This window comes from Salmo trutta, chromosome 23 (assembly GCF_901001165.1).
Source record: "Salmo trutta chromosome 23, fSalTru1.1, whole genome shotgun sequence".
Lineage (NCBI taxonomy): Eukaryota > Metazoa > Chordata > Actinopteri > Salmoniformes > Salmonidae > Salmo > Salmo trutta.
The window spans coordinates 20,159,759-20,185,525 of record NC_042979.1 but is presented as its reverse complement, the minus strand read 5'-3'; the positions used below and the strand labels follow the sequence as shown (position 1 = coordinate 20,185,525).

Here is a 25,767-nt window from a genome sequence, read left to right as displayed (position 1 = left end):
ATACAACAACTTGTTTTTCAAGTCTTTTTTTTTGCTTTTCATACACTTTCTGTTTTTTCCCATAGAAATGACCTTCTCAGATCAGGAGTTCAACCAATTAGCACAGTGTTCTGGTGCTGGGGTGCTGCATCCCTTCTATAATCCTATCAATGTTGTTCAGTTTATATCAAGCAGTAATGATTGAATCAATGACCTTGGAGGTGTGGAGAGTAGCAGATTTATCCCGTTTGTTGTCTTGGGGATTATCTTTTCACACCCGATGACGCACCTGGATTGAAAAAAGTGTATTTATCCATTGTTTATTGGTATGGCTACTACTCATCTGAGAATCAGATCATGATAATCCTTTACTGCATCAAAGGGAGCTGTACGTGGACGTTTACCCAGCCGGATAGTGGGCGAAGGATTAAATTCAGGCAATAAAAAGGCCAGCCTTCCATGGACATTCCTCTGTGACCCACCTTGTTCGGGGCTAGGTTGCAAATACACAAGGTTCCACTATTGCCTCTTACTCTGTATCCCTTGTAACCTTGAAACTGATCATTCTTGGAAATTTTATGATTGCATAGAACACAACTTCCTGGGCTGTTCTACTGTGAACCGGTTCTCAGAACCAATAGACTGCTTTCCGTTTGATTCTCAATGGAAGCTCTGAGAATTACTGAAGTGTCTTTGACTGAACTGTCTTGTGCTCTCAAGTCTTTGGGCATCCAGCCCCATCGCGGCCCATTCAGTTCCACCGCGGTCACAGCGTATATTGGCTAACTGCATGTAGAGAGGGCGCTGCATCAACAGCTCTTATTTTTAAATATCTGAGGGCAACCGAGTTTGACTTCTGGTCCCCATGCCAAGTCAATTAAAGGGAGAGAAGCAGTGGCGGGGGACCAGGGCCCAGCAGTGGAGCAGTGCTAGAGAGTTCTGGTCAGCAAGCATTAAGTGTTGGTTTCGTACCTGCCTTTAAAAAAATAAATAAGGCTTAATTATCAACGTATGTCTGCCCTGCCACGCAATGTTTACGGCAATAAAACCCAATCCCTAAACGAGCAGCTCATGCCTTCCAAATAGTTTCCTTTAATCCTGGTCTTTAAGGGGGAGAGGAGGTATGGTACAGACCGGGAATGGGGGAGAGTAGGCACCGTGTCAGTGTAGGAGTGGAGGATGGAGGGGGTTGTTGAACAAAACAAGCATCTGGGAGGTGGGAGGATGGGGTTTCTCCACAATTGAGTAAAGGTAGTAACTCTCCAGGGGAAACACGCTTCCCGCAGGTTTAGGAGCCTCGGCTGTTTGCTCACGTCGAGTGCCGGGCGCTAGCAAAGTCAAAACCTGCCCTCCTTTCTCTCTGGAACTTTCTTTATCTTTCTTTCTCTCTCCCTCTTTCTCTCTTTCATGCACTCTCTTTCCTGTTCTCTCTTTGTCACTCCCTCTCTGTCTTTAGTGCTCTCTCTCCCACTCTATCCCTCTTCCATGCATACTTTCTCCCCTCCCCTTTCTCCCCCTCTCTCTCCCTCTCTCCTGCATTTGTTGTTATAACAACATGTATCTGGTGTGCAGTGGAGAGTGATCACCAGTGGTTCTCATTGGAATAACACAATTAGTTCTGGTTTGTTTTATCTGCTTGCCTGTGTTCATATGAGACGATGTTATGTGAATATTAATTAGAGAAGGGATCTTTTCCATATCATTACACTCAATGTGTTTAAATAACAAAAACAAAGCTTGATTCCAGATGTGGGATTCTCTTTTTGCATGGTCTGTGGATGAGAATGTAGCTTCTCTCATGACACGTATTATATTACGTTTTTATTTAATGGATTTAATGCATACAATATGTCAGTGACCTCCTCAATCATGGATACCATGGATACCTCCACCTGTAGAAAAGTAATAGCATGTTACCTAACAGGGTTGGTTGTCTTGTTGATTTTAAGGGTGTGTGTGTGTGTGTGGCTGGAGAGTAGTCCTCCCCAGCCCCAGACACACTTTTCTCCACTGAGCACAGACTGACACGCACATACCTGGGGCCTGGCATGATTGTGGCCCTGTTTCTGAGGGTGGGGGTCAGGGGCTCTGACATGCCTGCTCCTTCATGGGGGCTTTCATGTTGCTGTGGCTGTCCTCCTTTCTTTGGCCCTGGGACTTCAACAGGGCTCCTGGCCCCCACTCGGCCCCTGCGGCTGCCCCGTTCCCAGCCACCCTCGGAGAGCCCCGATCAGGGCCAGATGTGGCAGCTGATCCAGCCACCCTGGAGGTCAAGGTCACAGGAAACCATGCCAAATTTACCACCCACCATCTCTCTCGACCAGATAGAGAGATAAACACACAGAGTGAGAGGGAAGAGGGAGGGAGGAAAGGGTGTAGGTTTAGGATTATGGGAGAGAGGGATTGGGTGGAATGGAGAGATAGTAGAAAGAGAAAGGAGCTAGACTGACAGCAAGAGGGGGAGACCGAAGGGAGAGAGAGACACAGAGAGACAGAGTGAAAGTGTGAAACAGACAGCAGGAACGCAAGAGAGCACAGAGAGGAGGGGGAAAAGAAGGAAGAATTGGAGCAGTGTCACGTGCTGACCATAGAGAGACCTTGGTTCTCTATGGTGTTGTAGGTCAGGCCGTGACTAGGGGGTGTTCTAGTTAATTCATTTCTATGTTTGAGATTGAGTATGGTTCCCAATTAGAGGCAGCTGATTATCGTTGTCTCTAATTGGGGATCATACTTAAGGTGTCCCTGTTCCCACCTGCTTTTGTGGGATATTGTTTGTGTTAGTGTTTTGTAGCACTACGTTACTTCACGGTTGTTGTTTGTTTATTGTTTTTGTTTAAGTTTCACTAAATAAAAGATGTGGAACTCTAATCACGCTGTGCCTTGGTCCGTCCATTATCACGAGCGTGACAAGCAGGGTGTTTTTTGCCCCATGCCTGGCTCTAAAGAGGCACAGAGGAAACGCTGTTCATGCGATTGACAGCTGTTTCTGAAGTGTGTCCGGCCTGCGCTTGTAAAGTCGTCACATGGAGAGCCCGTTTTCTCAGAAGAGCCTGGCGCTGGCCGCCCAACCCTCGCCCATTAGGAAATCCCTCTCACAAACAACTTGGTTTAATACCCCATTTCAAAGACGGACCTGCGTCATCGTGCCTCAGCCACTGGTGCACTCTCCCTCTGTCAGCCCCAGGGCCCCCGATGTCCACTCTACAAACCCCATGCCCCCAATGGCCCTGGAGGCCTGAGCCCGAGGGCCATTGTGGGCACTGTACTGTACAGTATATACCACCAAGGCTTACCACAGCATTGGAGGCCATAGGGGAAAGTCTTGACTCTTGAGGGTTCTGAGGAATCTTACCCATTTGCTGTACTGTACTGTATCTCCTTCTTACCAGCCAATGAACTAGCTAATTGTGTTGGCCCATGACTCAGTGATGTTATTACCGTATTCAGGGTTTTGTTGTATGTTGCCGTAACAACAAACGATTCCACTTTCAGATAATAGGAAGATGAGACACTGACTGCTTAAGTCTGAAGTCCCATACCAGCCAACAGTCTTCCTAATTGTGCTAGCTATTAGGCCTAATAATTCTTAATGACTCAGTTTATTTGTTACCCCGTTGCTGTTTTATTTGTTGTGGTGGCCAGTGTTTATCTAGCGTCACTGCTCTGGCCCTTCTGTCAAAGCCACTAATAGGACAACGAAATACAAGCAGCAGACCCAAATCCGTCCAATAAGCCATGGGGGTAAGAATGCAGATATACTCTCGTCTGAATCCTCCAGGCACTTGCTGGAGCCACATGTGTAGTTAGTTTCGAGTGACTAGGGATGCATTGTGTGTACCCAAACAGCTGAAGCAGGCCCTTGGAGAAGCAACACAGCAGCAGCTGGTGCTGTTGACGCACCGCCGACAAGCGCCTGTGACGTCAAACGCTAAACAGCGGCGGCCAATGGTACGCCGGGGCTATTTTGAATGTGCTTGTGGGCACTCACCACTTCTTGGAGAGTTGACACTTCCCAACACTCGTAGTACTCCTCCATATGGCGCGATGGGATTGGCTGGCAGCAGTTGGCTTGTGTTGTTTGTCAAGCGGCGTTTCCCACTAGTGGTGTCGACGGCGAGGCATCGGACACTATTACCACTGTTGTTAATAGGCTGTTTAGGACTGTATCAGCCCTTACACTGCCACAGTCCTCCTGATTGTGTTGGAACCCTGGAGAAATGGAATACAGACTGAATCCTATAACAAGCTTTGTTTATAGAGGTTTCATTGTATTTGTCTCTGTGTGTCCCCTACAGGTGATCCCGTTCCCCATGTCCTGTGACATACGGGAAGACTGTGCCTGCCGAGACCCCAATGCTCCAGAGAAGAGCAAAGACGAGCACGTCCACTCCCTGGGGTGACCCTCCCTCCTCACCCCCCCACTGGATTCCCGAACCCTCGCCCCAAAACTACCGACACCCAGACCGAGGGAGACCAGCCCTCCCTCTTTTCCCTCAAATCCTCCACATGCTGCTTTACAGGAGTACCTCTCCACCCATACTGCACCCCCCTAACATACGCCTGTCTCCTCCTTCTCCACATTGGGAAAGACCTAGATGAACAGACCAGACTAGAGAGGCTATAATGGAAAACCCATTTCTCAAAGAAAGGAACAAACCTGCAAATTCATCAACCACCAAAACTTCTACAGCAAGAGAAAAAAAGAAAATTAAAATACCCGAAGGTTTTTGAATGAAGGATATGAAAAATTAACAAAAAAACGAAACAAACCAAGCCTGGATAGCATGCCTTTTTTCAGTTTTGTGTCAGCTTCTGTGTCCATTTCAATGACATTGCCGTACAATCTCATTATTTCCTTTTAGACCAAAGGAAAAAAGAAACAGAGTGAGAAACATTATCCATATCATATGGAATCTTTTATTTTTTGGGTATGCTGAAGTCATCAATGGTGGCACTGAATGACAGGCAGAAGAGCTATTGCCAAAATAACTTATAGCATGAACACACTTGATGTACCCTCATGTTGTATTACTCCAGAGCTGGCGTGTGTTCCTGGAGCCAGCACAGCACAGGGATCAGGCTGACAGTTTGTGCCCTCTGCCTTCTCTTGGTGGAAATGCATTTTCTTGTTCTTCAGAAATCACAGGTTTAGAATCTCTGCTCTTATACAGATGTGAAATAGGAAAGAATAGGCGTTGATGGGGATATAGGCGGCCATATTGGTAAAGAGATTCAAACCAGATAGGTCTAACTCAATATATCTAACATATAACAGGAAATTAAGACATATTACAATGCCACAGGAACAAGTGAATGTGGGAAAGAGGTAGAGTACTTATGAACTTAAAACCGGTTATATAGGGCTGCAAAAAATGAACCAGTTGTGTCAGCATGGCTGCTGCTGCTATGTTTGCTGCTACTTGCAGACTATTACTACCCAGTGAGGTTGGACGGAGTCAGCCCCGTCTGCCTTAACGCTTACCTCCGAACACCTTCCATTAGTGGACACTTGTTTCTGCGTGTACAGTTCACTCAACTTAAACCTAGAATAAAAACTCCTGCAACATTGCAAACGGTTAGTAGAGAAACAATGCAGTTGCAATAGCCTCAAAAAACATAACACCTCACATTTCCATTTCTCTGTCCTTAGTTTCTGCAGTCCAGTAAGTCTTCATAGACAAATAATCGGAGAATACACCAGAAATGTATCCAATCTTACACCAAAAGCAATGTTGACACAATACAAAATCCAACACATATTACTGAATTTAAAATGACTTCAAGAATGTAATTGATAACACAGTTATAACCTCTTGAATGTAGTCAATGTTCATTCACAACTACACCCTCAAACTGTTTTCAGCAGCATAGCGTAGCCTTGATTTCAATAGGCATAGTTCAATAGCACATACACATAAAAACAAATAGGAGGCTTTCCTCATTTTAGTATAGATGGCATCTGGATGTATTCATTGTCAACAAGTAGCCTTTAGTGCAGCAGTAGTAGAAGTACACTATATGCCCAGGACACTGTTGTCTTGGCTTCTCTTGAGTCCAATGGCTTGACAGACTGCATGTGTTTAGTAGCCCAGTTTGGCCTTTTCTTACCTCTGCAGCAATTCATGCTGAAGGTGCCATCCCTGGCACTTTGTCAGTATTGTGACATTTGAGTGTGTCCCCCGCCATCAACCACACAACCACCTTTACATCAATAGACTTATGGCTGCTATTCTGTGCTCTGAACTTACTCATCTCCTTTCATAGCCCTTGAACGAAACGCCCATCAACATATGGTGATGAAGGCTGCTTGGCATAAGGTCCACAGGTTACTGCCTCATGATTCAACCATCGCTGGGCTATCTGGTTAAAACTCTATACAACCAATAACTCTATACCCCTCGTAAACTCTCTCATCTGGTATGGACCAATGGAATGGTCCCTCTGACTCATCACCCTAGGCTGCTATAAGGCATTCCAGAATATTCCCATACACCGTTCTGACCAATCACAGGTCTTCATAGATACAGACTGGTTAGAGAGATAATAGGACAATACCACGTCACATAGGAAAGTAGGGAGACATTACAACGTCAAATGTAGAATGTAAATATAACATTTTCAGTGTAATACTGCTTTTTACGTAAGAAAAAAAAAACGTAAAATTGTTCTCTTGTTTTAATTTTTCTCATTTCTATTTTATTTTTACAAAATGTTGTCTTAGTTAATCAGTATTTGTATTATTGACCTCAGTTACTGCACTTTTTAGTTGCCATTTAAGAAGAAAAAAATATAATTCAAACCGTTTAGAAGCTGCTATTGTCAGAAAGGTGATTTGATAAAGTGTGTGATGTTTTTGGTCATTGGACTCCTACGATATTACTATTAGCTTTCCTGTGATTAGTGTCTTGTATTCCCACTAGCTTTGCACCTGATATTATCAAGCCCAGTAGGAAGCCAGTGTCAAATATGATTTGTACATTCATCGTAGACTTTCTCAGATTTCGTATCCATTATCATATGATAACGATATTATTGTATCAAGGCTATTTAACCTGGGACATTTTTTTTAATGTAGGTTCAAATATCAAAAAGTCAGATGTACACATTTTGAAATATTATACATGATATGTAAGCATTTACGTATTTTGTGTTCCTCCTGGTTAGGGGACAAACATTTTATTTTCGCTCCATGGTTTGTGTAATCCACCATCTTATGTATTTGTTGCAAATTGTGTCGTGGTAACCATGGAACGTCAAGGAGAATGGATAACTAAATGAAGAAACTACCAAAAATAATGGACTCTTGAAAGTTGGAGATCTTTCAGACTTTGAAAACCTGAGTAACGCAACTGTCTGGACACTACATTCATCATCAAAAAGCCTACATCAGCCTCGACAATTGTGCATTTAACACTTTATATGATATATATCCCTGGTAAAATTAACTGTATTATGTTGATATTATCAAATGGTATGTAATAATACTCCCTATACTGCTGCTTTCATTAGAGATATTACCAGTAGGGAGAGATTCAACAGCATTCACTACACAAAGCCAACAACAGTACTGTGGATCATCATCACCTGCTAACACTCACACAGGATTTCTGAAACGCCATCCATGGAATTCCCCAAGGGTTATCTTGCCATTGGACCCTCCCTTCATCCTCAAACTGGACAAACATTACAGGCTGATGACCAGTCATCTTGTTCATCACCCTTTCTTTCACTCATCTACAGCTCCTCTCTTTGACGCCGTCTTGTGTCGTCATCCTCATCAATGTTATTAAAAAGTCTGTAGACCAGAAACGGTGACTCTCGGAGAGAGGGATATGAGAGTCTCTACAGAATGTGACTGCTTGTGTGTCAACCTGGACACAACCTGGACACGTTAGTTTTCTGATGTGCTCTCTGTATTGGACAAGGTACTGTTCCAAAGCCATAAAGCCAGGATGTTATGAAATGAAGTTTGAATATGAGAACATCACCTCTACTGTAAGCCACCACAGGATCTCTTTGCTGTACCTCATGCCTGTAATGTTTGCTGCTTCTATATTTTGGTAAATTAGTCATTTTTGCGTCTCTTAGCAATGGTGTAAATAGTAAAACTATTTATTAAGAGTGTTATACTTTTTTAAGTTATATTTAATGTTCATGTAAATTATTTTTTACATTGCTCTTATAAACAGACATATTGGTTGTGAGTTAAAAACTGTTGTCATTTTATTTCTGTCCCAATGTCGTCGTCACAAAGCATTGGTCAAGGTTGTTGTCTCATTGGTTGTCTCATTGGGCACTACTCTCGTCCAATGAGGATTTACCACATGTTTATGTAACTGAGTGCAGTGCACAAGTATGTGTGTTTTTTATTTCTACATTACAAATCCAGAATGTACTGTCATTTTTATTTTGTTCACTCATTAACTTTTCAAATGTAATCCGAGTTTGCTCTGAAGAGAGAACCTATATCATGTTGAAGTGGTATGATCCATACTCAATTAACTCTGAGGGCTACCGTGAGGACAGAATATACACAGCCATTCAGAACAACCAGTGGTAGGCAGGAAGGGAGCTGCAGAGGATGAGGAGGAGGGGGAGGAGTAATCAGGCAGCCGGTAGTGCCCCAGGTGGGGTGAGGGAGAGGGTGTAGAGCAGGGGATAGGATGGGATGGGTGAAGCTGGGCTGCTTTTCCTGGCGGGCCTGGGTATTTGTCCAGGTGTGAAAACTGTGTACACACAGAGCTGCCCCTGGGCCAGCGCTGACTGGCAGCAGGCCGAGGCCGATGAGTCAGACTTTCTCCTGGAGGTGGCGGGTGTTCTCTGAGGGACTCCCCTCCTGACACGCCGGGCCATCCGTCACTGTCACGGTCAGGTCGGATAGGGAATGCGGCGGTGGTAAGGTGGGCCGCATGGAAGACCAGGGAGGAGGGAGGATAGGAAGACTACCTAAGATATGAGCCCTAGTGCAGCAGACTGAGGGACATGCCCTTGCCTTCGCTCTCAGACCAGAGGAGTATTTGAAATGCATGGCAGAGTCCGCTTCAATGTCTTTCCATAGACAAATTCATATAGTCCATCTTATTGTGGATGGGAGGTGATTCTCTCAAATCCAAACTAGCTACATACCAGCCATGAGTAGCCTGGGTTTTGGTTAAAAACAGTTGGGTTTCTGTGGCGTTAGCTTGCTCTGCTAAAAGTGGTATCCTTTCAGCCCCTGTGGCATCCCACCATAACCCATGGGAAGCAATGGAGACAGTGGTAGCCTAGAAGTGGCTGGCTGAAGCCCTTGAGTTTGTGGACAGACAGTTGTGGAGAAAGCACTGATGTGCCATGATGTTTTTATTGTTGTTTTCTAAACTTCACTCATCAAGTACCTTTCACAGGCTCCTGGTTAAAGAATGGTCCACTTGTGTTTGTTTCTCATTCCCACTTTCAGTAATAAAAAATGAATGGTCCTTTTTATGTGGGAAAGTATCAAATTGAGTATATACATATTATGTGGATATCTAGTGGTATTATTGCAATGTTTCGTACCCGATTGTTCAGCAAAAATATTTTAAGATGTAAATAATTTTATTCTATGATGATTGTATTTGCAAAACCATGTATTATCTGTTTGGGGTAGCTCTTGGATTTATATCAGAGACAATTTTACGGAAGATACATTGTGCAATGTGTACCATCGAAGTACCACCTGAAAGAAAAGAAATACGCAGTGGCTTCGGATCCAACTTTTCTGGACCTTTCTTCCTGAGCGCTAAAGGTCCCGAAGCTTTTCTACTTCACACAGTTTCTGTTTTACTCGTAGATAACAGGCTACTCTCATTTAATAAAGTTAAACAAAGCTGAATCAATGTCTGCAAGATCCCATAATGATAGTATTCAACAGAACCGAATATAATAGCATAGTATAACATTACACTGTAAGAAAAAAAACACTTGTTTCTTTACCTCTACTTTAGACACACATTTCTGTTGTCTCCAGCCTTTCAAATTTCCCACTGTCAATCTTTAATGATACGTTTTACTGGTGAAACATCCATACAGCATCTGCATACCAAACATTTGATCTCAAACAGTTTCATGGGGATATGCATTTAGATCTTGAGTTATACAGTGTTGGAAGTAGCCTACAGTGTTGTTTTGAATGATGTACAGTGAGCGAATTTTAGAGCAAATGGTGTTAACAAACTGTAGCATAGCCTACCTGTGTATTTTGCCTAGTGGCGTGCGCTGTTGAGTTTTGGACCCATAAGAGAAACATGCGACCATTTGCACAATCATCCTAAAATTTCATAAGATATGTAGTGTTTTTGTCTTACAGTAACGTTATAGGCCTACATCCTATTAAATTTGGTTCTGATATGTAGAACACTCTCATTATGCGATTTTGCAGACAGCTTTGATCTATCTTTATTAAACAAGCACCATTCTCCAGAGTAGCCCGTTCTCTACGAGTAGAGCAGAGACTGTACGTAAATGAGAGAATCCCGTACATGCGCAGAAGCTTCAGGACCTTTAGGGCTCAGAAAGAAAGGTCAAGAAAAGTCGGGTCCGCAGCCACTCTGGGAAAAAAATACAATACCCATAATGCTTCACAACACTTGTCATCAGCAGTTATTCATTCATAAAGGCTCTACACAAACACTGTTGTCAATTGTCTAAAAAACAGTCTTATATGAAATCAAACTTAATTTATTTGTTGTCAAGATTAATAAAGCATCATGTGGTCAGTTTGTGAGTCTCGGAGCAGTCAGTTGAAAATAAATGACCAAAATGTTCCTTATTTTAGAGTGTGAAAACAAACAAAACAAGAGCAAAGCATTCATTTGAAGAGAATATTTAACATTTTACAACACATTCTTATTATCGGACTTGAATGATTCTAACAGTGAACACCATTCCCCTTGAACTCACCCTCAGACTGAATGGCACCAACCAAAAAACAACTTACATATCCTTACTCCTTCCTCTACACCACAGATGTTTGCTTACTCTTTCCTCCCTTGCCTTAGAGTTTGAACTGAAAACACTGTAAAGTTACCCATCAGTACCTCTCTCTCTCACCTTCCCTCGCTTCCAGCACCCACTCTGTTAGGACCATTCATAGTACACCGTTTTTCAGGCACATATAACACATCAGACTTTTGTTTCAGCAGATGTTTCCTCGTATTCTTTGTTTTTTTCACAGTTGCTATTATATTTTCGGTGCTCTGGTACATGGCAAGCAGGGGTCTAATGATGTGTACTATATTTTCATAAGGATGGATCCTCATTCAAGATGAGTATCATGTTCATTTCCCTGTCATGTATTATGTAGAAATAAAACACTGGTTAAGTGGACGTAAGCCAAGGCAGTGTTGTCAATTCTTTGTTCTTTAAAAGAGTTTTCAATACAATGGAATAGAATGCCCAATTTCTACATATAACCTGACTTTTTGCTTAACATGGCTCATGATAACTTTGGGCTCTATTCAATCTGTGAAGCTGAAGCGTTACAGATTCCAGGATAGAAATGTAAAGGTCATTTCTGATTGAGCCGACATATTCAGCTTTACCCACGAACGCAGTCTTCACTAAAGCAGGAACATTGCCTTTACATTTCAATCACGCTGTAAAGCTGAACTTCCGCGATGCGGATTGAATAGAGCCCTTTGTCCAATAGTACAGATGACTTTACATAGCCAATTCCCTGTAGATAATACTACAAACCTTGTATTGTCCAACCCCTTGATGTTTACTTGAAAGTGCATTGAAGTGCTACTCACCTGGCTATCCTCACTTTGATTTTATGGACATGAAAATGTCAAAGCTACTATCAAAACAGTAGTAATGAAGTACGAATCCAAATGTAAGGCCCTCATTGATTCCTTGACATGGAAACCTGAGTGCTGTTCCTGGCACCCCAGAGACGTGAATGGCCTAATTTGTGAGAATGAACATTAGTCTACTGAGTTTTAAAGCACAGTTAATGTTGCATGAGTGGAAAGAGACTGGACCTGAGTGAAGGAATAGTTTGTGTAGAGGAGATGGAAAAAGAGAATGTTTCCCGAGAGAGAGAGGGATACCTTCAGTAATGTTATTAACTGGCATTAGTCATACCTTATACCTGCTCATTGCCACAGGGACTTATTTCCCCCGTGGAAATGAATGCAAATATTTTGTTCGAGGTCCACTATTGATGGTGAAAAAAAACACCAGTGCATGTTGTTACTTGCCTACCGTAAGCAGAGTGAAGGGGTAGATGATGTAGGAAAGTATTCAAAGGTAATCCTGAGGGACATTACATACAAGTTCCCATTCATTTGCAGCTGTTGTTTTTCAATAATTCCATATGACAATGCAGGTGTTTTTACATTTCTCTCCAACCCATGGAGTGTGGTATAGCCTATACCGCAGATGTGAATCAATTGGTTAAACAGAGCTACTTTCTCCTTCTTGTCCAAAAGAATGCAGATGCTTGTGGTATAGTATTTAATATTTCACATTCTCTCAAAAAAGACAATTAAAGCCACATAATAATACATATGTTATTTACAATTTCATATTTACAATATAATAATTTACTATCACAATTGATATAATGTGAAATGAAAATCAAAAAAAAAACAATGAGTTGGATTTTTATGTCCATGGCTCTTGAGAGATGGAAAGTCAAGTAAATGTTTCCTTGAGGGGAGGGATCCTACAAGATCCATACGTTTAAACAGGATTCCTTTATAGCGTTTCATTATTCATTGGCATTCACCTGCCATCACTCTGCAATCCATACATTTAGCATAACATCTGGAAATCATTTGGAATATTTTCCTATGAAAATGTTTTCTTTTTCTTTTTTTCTTTACCTATATTCACCAGTTGACCATATTAATGGACACTTTTTTAAATATGGATTTTTCCTGCGGTTTAGGAGCTCTCCACCTTTGTCAACATTCGAGGAGATAAACAACAATAAACAAACAAACAAAAAATTTAATGACTTTTCTAGCTGCAAAGCGTTACTCACACACAGTACAGCTGATGACATCACAATCCGTCACACAGGATTTCTCTGTAGTCTTTATTATAAACACTATGTTGTCTGCATTAAAAATACTACATTATTGTAGTGGTGATATGTTTAAGTATTACAAATGAATAAAATCAAATCTAAATGATAATACAAATCTAAACGCTCTCTTTCCCATCTCTCCAGCGAAGAGGAGAGACATACAGGGAGTTGTTTTTTTGTTTGTTTGTTACCCTGGTACGCTTCCAGTCGAAGTACCATGAGAAACTGCAATATTACATTCAGTATTTTTTTGCCAACCAATTTGCTCTGGGTTGAATGATAATTTACATGCTCACACCGCTCCTCCTCATTGATAGTAGTGGTCACTGGCATGTACATCCAAACCGTCTTTCCTCTTCAAGCAGTTCTTAGCACTTTTTTCAAAAAAGGAGTTGAGGATGTTTGACAGTAGTTCTAACAATGTCCAGTGGGGTTGAGGTTTCAGGGCTCTCCTGGTTTGGAAAAATACCAGTCAGTGGAGAAACCAGAAGCGATGAGGAGGCGGCTGTCATGGTGTCGTCGGGCAGCTTGTCTCATCGGAGCTTGGCGTTGCCGTATGTGCTGCGTTGTACTGAGATCAGTTTCTCCATGCAGGTGGTGCGGGTCTCATGCAGGGAGCCATGCCACACTTTGCTGGTGGGCCGAACCTCCTCGCTGCGACAGAACACGTAGGCCATAGTGTCGGTGCGGCTCTGGATGTAGGCGCTGTGGAGCAGGGCCCGGCAGTACCGGCTGATCCTCTCCACTCTGCGCAGGATCAGGTGGGCTTTCCTAGGGGAGAGAAACACAGTCATGATTAGTATTAATGTCAGCATCAGCAGCATTGTCATTTTGTCATTCCTTTATTTATTTTTATGGTGATATAAAAATTGTTACACTTTACAGATCGGTAATAACAGGACAATAACTATGGCCATTACCAGTAATTACCAATAATGTGTAATTAGGGCCGGCAACTGGAGGCTTTAACATCCTATATACTATGTACTGCCATTGTGCCCTTGAGCAAGGTACTTTAGCCCTAATTGCCCCAGGGGCGCTGCTTTGCCAGCCTGTGATGTGATGTGTGTGTGTGTGTGTGTGTTAGGTTGGGTACTGTGACAGCAATAAATCAAGAATATATGTGCAAATGGACCAATAACGGAAGTATTGTAGATAAATATGCCACACCCTTGCCCCCTTGTTCAACAGCAATCTAGAAACCGAGCAGGTTCATTCATGTGTTATGTATCTTTTTGCAGGTTTGATTGAATTCCAGACTAGAGTAGAGAGGTCTGTCTCTGATCTGTGTTGGCAGCCTACTCATGTTCCTCGCCAGAGGGGGGTATGTTAGAGACCAGGTCAATGTACAGGACAGGCAGACAAACTGCTGTAAGCAGACACACGTGCATACCAGTGGCAGTCGGTGCCGTTTAAGATGAGGGAGGATGATTATTTTACAGCATATTGGATGACTGTCATTCATATTCCATTCACCCAGTTCAATGTAACATCGATAGGTTTAGGCTACTACATGATACACACATTTTCCCTATACCCACCATGAGATTGCTACAACCTAGCCTATGAATGAAAGTTTGCAACGTAGAGAATTTTTAATAATCAAGGTGACATTCAATACCGCCTTGCACACTCTTGCCTGCATCTAGCTGATCTAGGGAGTAATCATTAGTCCGTTGCAAATGTGAAATTCTATTGGACACATTCAGGTATTTTTATCCCTGTTTTGTTCCGTTTCCATCCGTTTAAGAAACATTTTTCAACAGAATCGGTAGAATGAATAAACACCTGATCACACGCAAACACAGTTCACATTCACAGCAGGCACATACAAACAGCATGATAATTTGCTCGTTGTATAACTCCTTGCATCTATGAGTTTTCCTCCTCTCACATCAGCTGTCTGTAACCAGGCGAAAAAACCTTTCCAAGCCAAACCTTCCATTCATAACCGCTACACACAGACTATATCATTGTCACGTCATAGTCAACATAGCTACTAGAACTAACACGTTAGTAAACCCACTAGCAACAATCATGCAGTACAGTGTAGTTAGAAAGCAGTTTAGCAGTTACATTGGTGGGCTCCGGTGGCAATAAATTAATGACTTGGATGAGTTACGGTGTTGGATAGCCATAGCCAGCTAGCTAACATAGCATCTCGCTCTGCTTGAGCCGGGTGTTTGAGTAGGTTAAACTAGCTAGCTGCATTCTCTAGCTAAGTGAAAGTTTTGTAAAAAAAAAATACAACCAAATATAGCTATCGCTCTCTTTCTCCTCCTCTTGCTTCTCCTTAATTTTGGAATAATATTTTTTTTTCAAAACTGTTCCACTATTCTCTTTGAGTCAACTACTTTTATGCACTGCAGTGCTAGCTAGCTGTAGCTTATGCTTTCAGTACTAGATTCATTCTCTGATATTTTGATTGGGTGGACAACATGTCAGTTCATGCTGCAAGAGCTCTCATAGGTTGGAGGACATCCTCCAGAAGTTGTCATAATTACTGTGTAAGTCTCCTAAGCCTCCTAAGTTTTGTATCGAAGTTAATATACCCAGAGGAAAACAGAAGCTAGCTGTCCTCCGGCTCCACCATGGTGCTAACCTACACAGAGTGCTGCTGAGGCTACTGTAGACCTTCAATACAAAATGTGTGTTGTTCCCACTGTGAAGCATGGAGGAGGAGGTGTGATGGTGTGGGGGTGCTTTGCTGGTGACACTGTCTGTGATTTATTTAGAATTCAAGGCACACTTATCCAGCATGGCTATCACAGCATTCTGCAGCGATACACCATCCCATCTGGTTTGCGCTCAGTGGGACTATCATTTGTTTTTCAACAGGACAATGACCCAACACACCTCCAGGCTGTGTAAGGGCTATTTGATCAATAAGGAGAGTGATGGAGCTGGCCTCCACAACATCAGATGACCTGGCCTCCACAACCTCCCGATCTAAACCAAATTGAGATGGATTGGGATGATTTGGACCACATAGTGAAGGAAAAGTAGCCAGCAAGTGACCAGCATATGTTGGAACTCCAGGTGAAGCTGGTTGACAGAATGCCAAGTGTGTGCAATGCTGTCATCAAGGCAAAAGGTGGCTACTTTGAAGAATCTAAAATATATTTATATTTGATTAACTCTTTTTTGGTTACTACATGATTCCATATGTGTTATTTCATAGTTTTGATGTCTTCACTATTATTCTACAATGTAGAAAATAGTAAAAATAAAGAAAAACCCTTGAATGAGGTGTGTCCAAACTTTTGACTGGTAGTGTAAATGCATTAATGATCTGCATGTAATTGTGGCAGTAAGGGGAAAACACTGCATGAAACCTTTACTTTTCATTTAACACACAGACACACACTCTCCCTCCCTCCCACACAAACTCTCTGTGTCTCCCTCATAAACCCACCACTCTCTCTCTCCCACAAACACACTGCTCCCAACTTTAAAAACGTTAGGCACCCAACAGACTGTAAGAAGCACCGGAAATAGATAGATTTTTGATAGTTTAGGCTTACATTAGGCCTACATGAATCATACCTTTGAAGCACATTTCATGAGTAGAAGACCCTTTTCCTTTCTTCCTGCGCCAATCAAATATGCCTAGACCTACTCTCAAGTTACCTGGTTGTTAGCTAGCTAAGTAACATGACTGAACAATGTTGTTTGTTATCAAAACAATAATTAGCGGCCTGGTATTAGTTTAAAATGGCCCCAACATGTTTTGTGAAATTATATCAAATGTGAGCGAAATCGTGCAGGAAGAAAAAAAGGTAGCTCTGCTAACGAGTCATATGTTTTTAACCGTTTGAGCTAGAGACAAGACGTTTTCTTTGCTGTAAAGCTGCAAGCATGACTGTTTTCTTCGCTGTAAAGCTACAAGCATGACTGTCACGAAGCATTGGTGCGCGACAGCGAACTTGCAAAGCCTATCAGAATGGCCTGTGCTCTTAGTTATTTGGTTATAGGAGGGATGAAATGATATACAATGTATTCACTTCACTCTGCACGCTGCTGTATCAAATGTAACAACAGACAGACTGATCACGGTCTGCATCCCTGCTCGCCATCACGGCTAAATGATATTAAAAAACTGACAGAGAAATTGATGCACAGAGAAGTAGGTGTGTGATGGTGGAAGGGGCAGCCAGGTCAGCCGTGATACAAGTCAGTATTCGACGTCCATCCATGTCTGAGGACGTCGGGAGATGACGTGGACACCGACCACTAGGGGCAACAGTGAGGGCTTCTACCTTCAAGTTGGTTTTGGTTTTCCTAGCGCATTGTGGACTGGGATGGGGGATGTGCATAAGTATCTGCCTCTGATTCCAAAGGTTGCAAGTTTGAATCAAGCAATATAAAGTTGTTTTTGAGATTTCTGTTTTAAGCCTATCCCAAACCTTAACCCTTACCTTAACCATTCTGAGTTAATGCCCAAACTTAAAAATGCAGACTTAATGCCTAAACTTAACCTTTGACACTCCGAAATCTGACGTTTGCATCAACTTTCAACGTGAGGCTGTGAGAGCTAGTTGCATTCTCGAGTACTTTATTCTCAACAATGAAAATGAACCTCTTCTGTATGTGTGTAAGGACTTGAATGTTGACACAAATATTACACATATCAGAAAAAGAGAGCTTGAAGGAGGAGGCATGTTCCATTTGTTTTGAGAAGTGGATGTCTGTTCAGCCTCAGCATCTGTCTTTGGTTAAGCTAGGAGCACAGACAACCTTTTCACGTGTTTAAAAAAAAGGGCAACCTTTTTTCTTCTTTCTCTCTTCAAATTTCACTGCCTACAACAACATAACACCAAACATATGAGCAAGTGGGTCTCAAGTGCAAGTGGGTGAATTGAGGACTGGGAGTTAAGAGTATATATATTCATCAAGACAGGATCACATTGGAGATCATAACTCACAATTCTCTAAAAGTCCTAAAGTTACAGTACCAGAGTCCTAAAGTTACAGTCCCAGAGTACTAAAGTTACAGTACCAGAGTCCTAAAGTTACAGTACCAGAGTCCTAAAGTTACAGTCCCAGAGTACTAAAGTTACAGTCCCAGAGTCCTAAAGTTACAGTACCAGAGTCCTAAAGTTACAGTACCAGAGTCCTAAAGTTACAGTACCAGAGTCCTAAAGTTACAGTCCCATAGTACTAAAGTTACAGTACCAGAGTCCTAAAGTTACAGTCCCAGAGTACTAAAGTTACAGTACCAGAGTCCTAAAGTTACAGTACCAGAGTCCTAAAGTTACAGTACCAGAGTCCTAAAGTTACAGTACCAGAGTACTAAAGTTACAGTCCCAGAGTACTAAAGTTACAGTACCAGAGTCCTAAAGTTACAGTACCAGAGTCCTAAAGTTACAGTACCAGTGTCCTAAAGTTACAGTACCAGAGTCCTAAAGTTACAGTCCCAGAGTACTAAAGTTACAGTACCAGAGTACTAAAGTTACAGTACCAGAGTCCTAAAGTTACAGTACCAGAGTACTAAAGTTACAGTACCAGAGTACTAAAGTTACAGTACCAGAGTCCTAAAGTTACAGTACCAGAGTACTAAAGTTACAGTCCCAGAGTACTAAAGTTACAGTACCAGAGTCCTAAAGTTACAGTACCAGAGTACTAAAGTTACAGTACCAGAGTACTAAAGTTACAGTACCAGAGTCCTAAAGTTACAGTACCAGAGTCCTAAAGTTACAGTCCCAGACAGGCAGCTCTGTCTGGTTAGTGTCAGATGTATTCATTTATCTTATCAGGATGGTGTTAGATGATCGTCTGATTGTGAATAAAACCCATTTGTTTCATCCAATAAAAAGAATAGTGTAACATACACCAGTAGCGCTGTTCGAAGAGAATAAAACACACAATATGTGTGCAAAACTGCTGCTTCAATAGAAATGACTGAATATTAAGATACATGGAGACTTGACCAAAGAATAAAAACAACCTGCAATCAAATTAAGCACAATCGACCTAATGCATGACATAAACACACACTGTACCGTACATGCATGGTGAGAGAAAGAAAAAAGTGCAGTTGTGCAACTGTGAGAGCTGACTGTGACAATGCTAGCAGTTGGTGGCTGGGTCTCAGTGTGGCTCCGTCAGTCTCCCAGGTTTCCTGACATAGTGAGTAAATACTGAGTGCTCACATTTCACTTGGCCACACTGTTACCTTTTAAAAAGGCACCACCGATAGAGCCGGCTCGTAAATTACCCCAACAAGGCCTTGCCCTGCCAATTTCAGGCAGTAAATAACCCTACACTGTCAGTCATCCAAATGCCTTCTCCAGGACTCCAATGTGCTCCCTACTCCCCCCCCCCCCCCCCCCCCCCGGTCCCCACAAAGGCTACCTTCCTCTACCCCAATCACAAAAAAACATAATCTTTCTTTAAGACAAACTTGTTCCACATTTATGATATTATTTATGGCTGCCGGAGAGTGCTTCCAGGCAATGGGGGTGGACAAAACAAAACATGGGGCCTGAAACTTTAGACCCAATGTTGCCATCATTACAAAACTATTGAACCGCTGGAATCTTAACCTGGTCAGACTCACATGCCATGGATTTTTTTTCCTTTTTCTTTTTTAAGTTTCTGTCCAAATATTATTTTTTTTGTCCTGTAGACTGTGTGTTTCTCCATCTCCATATCATGCTAATGTCCCCTGTGTCTATTCACATAAAACTGCTGTGTCGGGGGTGGTCTGTTTCAGGGGGCAGACCGAGGCAGGGCTCTGCAGGAAATCTTTATGAGAATGAGGAGGAAATGGACTTGGAAGTTTAGTTAGTGTTAGTTGACTGTCAAATGTAGTGTTTGGCTTGGCGTAAGAGTGGTGTTTGGCATTGGGGCTGTAATTTGAAACAAGTATGTAACCTTATAGTCAAAGCTGACCTTACCAATTCGCTTCCCCAAATAAACACTTAAAAAAGGCTGATTGCACAACTCGGCTTCTGCTGACAGTACAGAAGGCATGCAAAGACAGGAAAACCCAAATGTCCTAATCTTCAAAAGACATTGGGGACATCTATTGCTTTGTTATGTAAGAGTTAAATAACTGTTACTGATGCTAGTTATCAATCAAACCAACAGATACATAGAACAGTGTTGATGGATTTGGAGACATTCAAAAGTCATTTTAAAATATGTCATCTTTCAAATATGCTGTATTGGTAGAGAGAAAAAAAGTATACCACTTTTACATGTCTGTAGTATACCAAAAGTCCTCACAAGGACAGTAAAACAAGGGGAAGTGGGTGAAAAGGCTATTTTAGGCTTAGGGGTTAGGTTTAGGGTTAAGGAGTTAGGTTTAGGGTTAGGGGTTAGGTTTAGGGTTAAGGGTTAGGTTTAGGGTTAGGGGTTAGGTTTAGGGTTAAGGGTTAGGTTTAGGGTTAGGGGTTAGGTTTAGGGTTAAGGGTTAGGTTTAGGGTTAGAGGTTAGGTTTAGGGTTAAGGTTAGAATTAGAATTAGGGTTAAGGGTTAGGTTTAGGGTTAGGGGTTAGGTTTAGGGTTAGGAGTTAGGGTTAGGAGTTAGGGTTAGGAGTTAGGGTTCGGGTTAAGGTTAGGATTAGGGTTAAGGTTAGGATTATGGTTAAAATTAGGGTTAGGGTTAAATTAAGGGTTAGGGGTTAGAGAAATAGAACTTTGAATGTGAATCAATTGTTTGGTCCCCACAAGGATAGTAAAACAACGTGTGTGTGTGTGTGTACTGTGTGTGCGTGCATGTGTGTTTGCACGCATGTTTGTTCGTTTGTGTGTGTGAGTGTGTGCATGTCTGTGTGTTAGTAATGGTGTAATAACATTCCGAGACATGCCTGGTATGACATGAAATCCATTAGTGTGGTGATACCCTGGATCCCCAGACAGTCCAGTAGATAACGCCTGGTCTTGAGTGCTACCATCTACCTATTGTTTTCATCTAGAGAGCGAGCCAGACACGACCAGCCCAATGTGTATTGAATCCCATTCAGCAAATACATTATAGTACCCATTCTGGGCACAATCCTGAGAACACACATGCAGTCGTAAACACATCCCATAAGTCTTACGTAGATCTCAGATCAATTCTCATCTACAAAAAAATACTGGCTTCTCTTTGGCTCCAGGAACCACTGCAAACTCTTTGAAAACACTTGTAGAAAACCAACCTGTAAATAACCCAGTGCAGGTTGGATTGAATGGAGACCTTGGATTCAGTCTATTTCTTCAGCTCTTTGTGGGTAAAGAGTCTAGTGGTTGTAGCACAGGGGAATCGGAGCAACGCTCTCCTGACGTGGTTATGAAATCATTCCTGAGTTTACTGGGGGCTTCAGGCCTTTACAGGTAACCAGAGAAGTTGGTTTTATGAATGAGTTTTCCACACTATACACAAAGAGTGCATTCCCTATTCAACGCAACACTCGTGAATTGCCAACACCGGAGCGCTTCCATTCGCTAGGGTCCAAGACCATTGGCTACATCCTAGGCTCCCTTGTAATAACAAAGCTGTAATTTGTAGACTTAGCACTTGTGTCCAGTCACCAATTGGGTACAAAATATGAATAAGAAGGTAAATGAGAAGAAATAAAAATATCTGATGAACTTGAGTAAACGAAAACGAAAATATATGGCTGCGCCGTGTGGATTCTTTTATGAGATTTATGTCCTTATAAGATGGTACTCCAATGGAAGAAACCTGGTCATGATTGGTTTTATAGGCCAGGATTTGCAGTGAAAGCCTAAACCAATATTTTGCTGTCCAAAATTACTGCTGACCAGGGTGTTTGTGTGTGTGTGTGTGTGCATGTGTGTGTGAAAGAAAGAGAGTGTATGTGTGCATGTGTGCGTTTGTACAGGCATATGTGCGTGTGTGTGTGTGTGTGTGTGTGTGTGTGTGAGGGTGTGCATACGTGTCTGTAAGAAAGAGTTTGCATGTGTTTGTGTGTGCACGTATATTTGTGTGTGTACATGTATGAACACATAAACATAAACATGTATGAACACATAAACATAAACATGTATGAACACATAAACATAAACATGTATGAACACACACACATAAACATGTATGAACACATAAACATAAACATGTATGAACACATAAACATAAACATGTATGAACACATAAACATAAACATGTATGAACACATAAACATAAGCATGTATGAACACAAACATGTATGAACACATAAACATAAACATGTATGAACACACACACATAAACATGTATGAACACATACACATAAACATGTATGAACACATAAACACAAACATGTATGTCTATATCTACAAATGTTCAATTTAACTGGGTTTGTTTTCCTATTTACTTATTTAATTCAATGTTTTTGGAGTACATGTGTGTATATAAGTACAGTTGAAGTCAGAAGTTTACATAGCCTTAGCCTCATTTTTCAACCACTCCACAAATTTCTTGTTAACAAACTTTGTAAACAACAGGTATGGACTAACACTGAAATGCTTACTTACGGGCCCTTCCCAACAATGCAGGGAGAAAAGTAAAACATAATAATAAATGTAGTAATAAATACACAATGAGTAATTATAACTTATATCTACAAGGGGTACCAGTACCAAGTCAATGTGCAGGGGTACGAGGTAATTGAGGTAGATATTGAGGGCAACATAACACACAAGGTGTCCTTATATGCAGACGATCTTGTTTTATACATCTCTAACCCTGCGGAGTCTACAGTGAGGGAAAAAAAGTATTTGATCCCCTACTGATTTTGTATGTTTGCCCACTGACAAAGAAATGATCAGTCTATAATTTTAATGGTAGGTTTATTTGAACAGTGAGAGACAGAATAACAACAAAAAAATCCAGAAAAACGCATGTCAAAAATGTTATACATTTATTAGCATTTTAATGAGAGAAATAAGTATTTGACCCACTCTCAATCAGAAAGATTTCTGGCTCCCAGGTGTCTTTTATACAGGTAACGAGCTGAGATTAGAAGCACACTCTTAAAGGGAGTGCTCCTAATCTTAGCTTGTTACCTGTATAAAAGACACCTGTCCACAGAAGCAATCAATCAATCAGATTCCAAACTCTCCACCATGGCCAAGACCAAAGAGCTCTCCAAGGATGTCAGGGACAAGATTGTAGACCTACACAAGGCTGGAATGGGCTACAAGACCATCGCAAAGCAGCTTGGTGAGAAGGTGACAACAGTTGGTGCAATTATTCGCAAATGGAAGAAACACAAAATAACTGTCAATCTCCCTTGGCCTGGGGCTCCATGCAAGAACTCACCTCGTGGAGTTGCAATGATCATGAGAACGGTGAGGAATCAGCCCAGAACTGCACGGGAGGATCTTGTCAATGATTTCAAGGCAGCTGGGACCATAATCACCAAGAAAACAATTGGTAACACACTACGCCGTGAAGGACTGAAATCCTGCAGGGCCCGCAAGGTCCCCCTGCTCAAGTAAGCACATATACATGCCCGTCTGAAGTTTGCCAATGAACATCTGAATGATTCAGAGGACAACTGGGTGAAAGGGTTGTGGTCAGATGAGACCAAAATGGAGCTCTTTGGCATCAACTCAACTCGCCGTGTTTGGAGGAGGAGGAATGCTGCCTATGACCCCAAGAACACCATCCCCACCGTCAAACATGGAGGTGGAAACATTATGCTTTGGGGGTGTTTTTCTGCTAAGGGGACAGGACAACTTCACTGCATCAAAGGGACAATGGACGGGGCCATGTACCGTGAAATCTTGGGTGAGAACCTCCTTCCCTCAGCCAGGACTTTGAAAATGGGTCGTGGATGGGTATTCCAGCATGACAATGACCCAAAACACACGGCCAAGGCAACAAAGGAGTGGCTCAAGAAGAAGCACATTAAGGTCCTGGAGTGGCCTAGCCAGTCTCAAGACTTTAATCCCATAGAAAATCTGTGGAGGGAGCTGAAGGTTCGAGTTGCCAAACGTCAGCTTCGAAACCTTAATGACTTGGAGAAGATCTGCAGAGAGGAGTGGGACAAAATCCCTTCTGAGATGTGTGCAAACCTGGTGACCAACTACAAGACACATCTGACCTCTGTGATTGCCACCAAGTACTAAGTCATGTTTTACAGAGGGGTCAAATATTTATTTCCCTCATTAAAATGCAAATCATTTTATAACATTTTTGACATGCATTTTTCTGGATTGTTTTGTTGTTATTCTGTCTCTCACTGTTCAAATAAACCTACCATTAAAATTATAGACTGATCATTTCTTTGTCAGTGGGCAAACGTACAAAATCAGCAGGGGATCAAATACTTTTTTCCCTCACTGTATACCATATCTCTTGGACATGCTACAAGGTTTTGAGACATTCTCTGGTTATTAGTTAAACCTAACAAAAAGTGTGCTCCTCCCCATTAATCACTTAGCAGAAGGAATTGGGTTGGACAATTTCCCATTTAAGGTGGAGCATCAGGTCTTTACTTATTTGGGGCTCATTTAAGGCTCTGTTTAAACATAAATTCAAAACACTCCTGGAGCGCACTAAGCAGGATTTCATAAGGTGGTCATCTCTTCCAATTTCATTAGCAGGTCGCATTAATTCTGTTAAGATGACTGTACAACCTAGGTTTTTGTACTTATTCCAAATGATCCCCATTTTTCTGCCAAAGTTGATGTTCAAACAACTGGACAGCTACATTTCCAACATCATTTGGAATAAGTCAAATCCACAAATGAGAAAGGTATATCTAGAGAGATCTAAGGCCGCATGTGGGCGGGCTGGGCATTCCCAATTTTTTACACTACTACTGGTCAGCAAATATATCTAAATGTGTTTATTGGATTTCTACATTTGAAAACAAGGATGGTCGAACTTGGGCCATCATGGAGTTACAGTCAAGCCTTCCAACTTCTCCTGTCTCGCTCCTGTGCTCCCCAATGCCCATGAACCTTGGAACCCATGTGTTGAACCCCATTGTTAAGAACTCCCTTAAAATCTGGTCCCAATTCCGAAGTCACTTTAGCCTTAAACAAGCAAGCGACTTCTCCCCATGAACATCTAATCATCTCTTCCCAGCGTCACAGATTGACACGGCATTCCAGTTCTGGCGTAGGAACCGTCTGGTGTTTTTTGTGACCTATTTGTTTATCACACATTTGTCTCATTCCATACTCTGAGGGTTGACCATAATATTCCCAATACCCACTTTTTTAGATACCTGCAAACTCGCAGCTTTGTCAAAAAACATTTCCCTTAATTTTCACTCGCGCCTACTAAGTGTCCAGTCGAGAGGTTCTTAGATCTTACCCCTTATCTGAAGGGCACAATCTCCAGATTATACAACATAATACAGAACATTAATCCGCCTTCCTTTGCAAATACAAAATCTGCATGGGAGCAAGACATAGGTGGTGAGCTACCCAATAATATATGGTAACAAAGTATTGTGCGTATCCACACATAATTTTGCATAAGGCATGGGCTTATGCAGTTCACGGCTTTGCACCGACTCCATTGCTCAAATGACAGATTGGCAAAAATATACCTAAATGTTGACCCCAAGTGTTTGAGATGCCACCAGAGTCCAGTCTTTGAGTGGCCTCTGGGACCCCATTTCTGAGGCATTCTCACATATGTGTAATACAAATGTTAGCCGCAACCATGGTCAGTGCCATTTTTGGGGTACTTCCCCTAGACCAGACCAGAATGCTATCACGCATCAGGCAAATGCTAGCTCGCCTTGTCCTCTTTCAATGGAAGTCTGCATAGCCACCCTCCTTTATGC

The 25,767-nt window shown here is 42.0% G+C and overlaps 2 protein-coding genes across 2 annotated transcripts in view; one reads left to right on the top strand and one right to left on the bottom strand.

Annotated features, from left to right (window-relative positions):
- Positions 1-10,715, top strand: part of LOC115159544 (pappalysin-1-like) — a 122,469-nt gene extending 111,754 nt beyond the window's left edge. Inside the window, exon 22 of the mRNA XM_029709362.1 lies at positions 4,275-10,715. Within this exon, the coding sequence (XP_029565222.1) occupies positions 4,275-4,379 (105 nt within the window). The 3' untranslated portion in view covers positions 4,380-10,715. The remainder of the gene's footprint in view (positions 1-4,274) is intronic.
- A 1,724-nt stretch (positions 10,716-12,439) lies between these two features.
- LOC115159542 (astrotactin-2) overlaps positions 12,440-25,767 on the bottom strand; it is a 421,339-nt gene continuing 408,011 nt past the window's right edge. Inside the window, exon 23 of the mRNA XM_029709358.1 lies at positions 12,440-13,801. Within this exon, the coding sequence (XP_029565218.1) occupies positions 13,564-13,801 (238 nt within the window). The 3' untranslated portion in view covers positions 12,440-13,563. The remainder of the gene's footprint in view (positions 13,802-25,767) is intronic.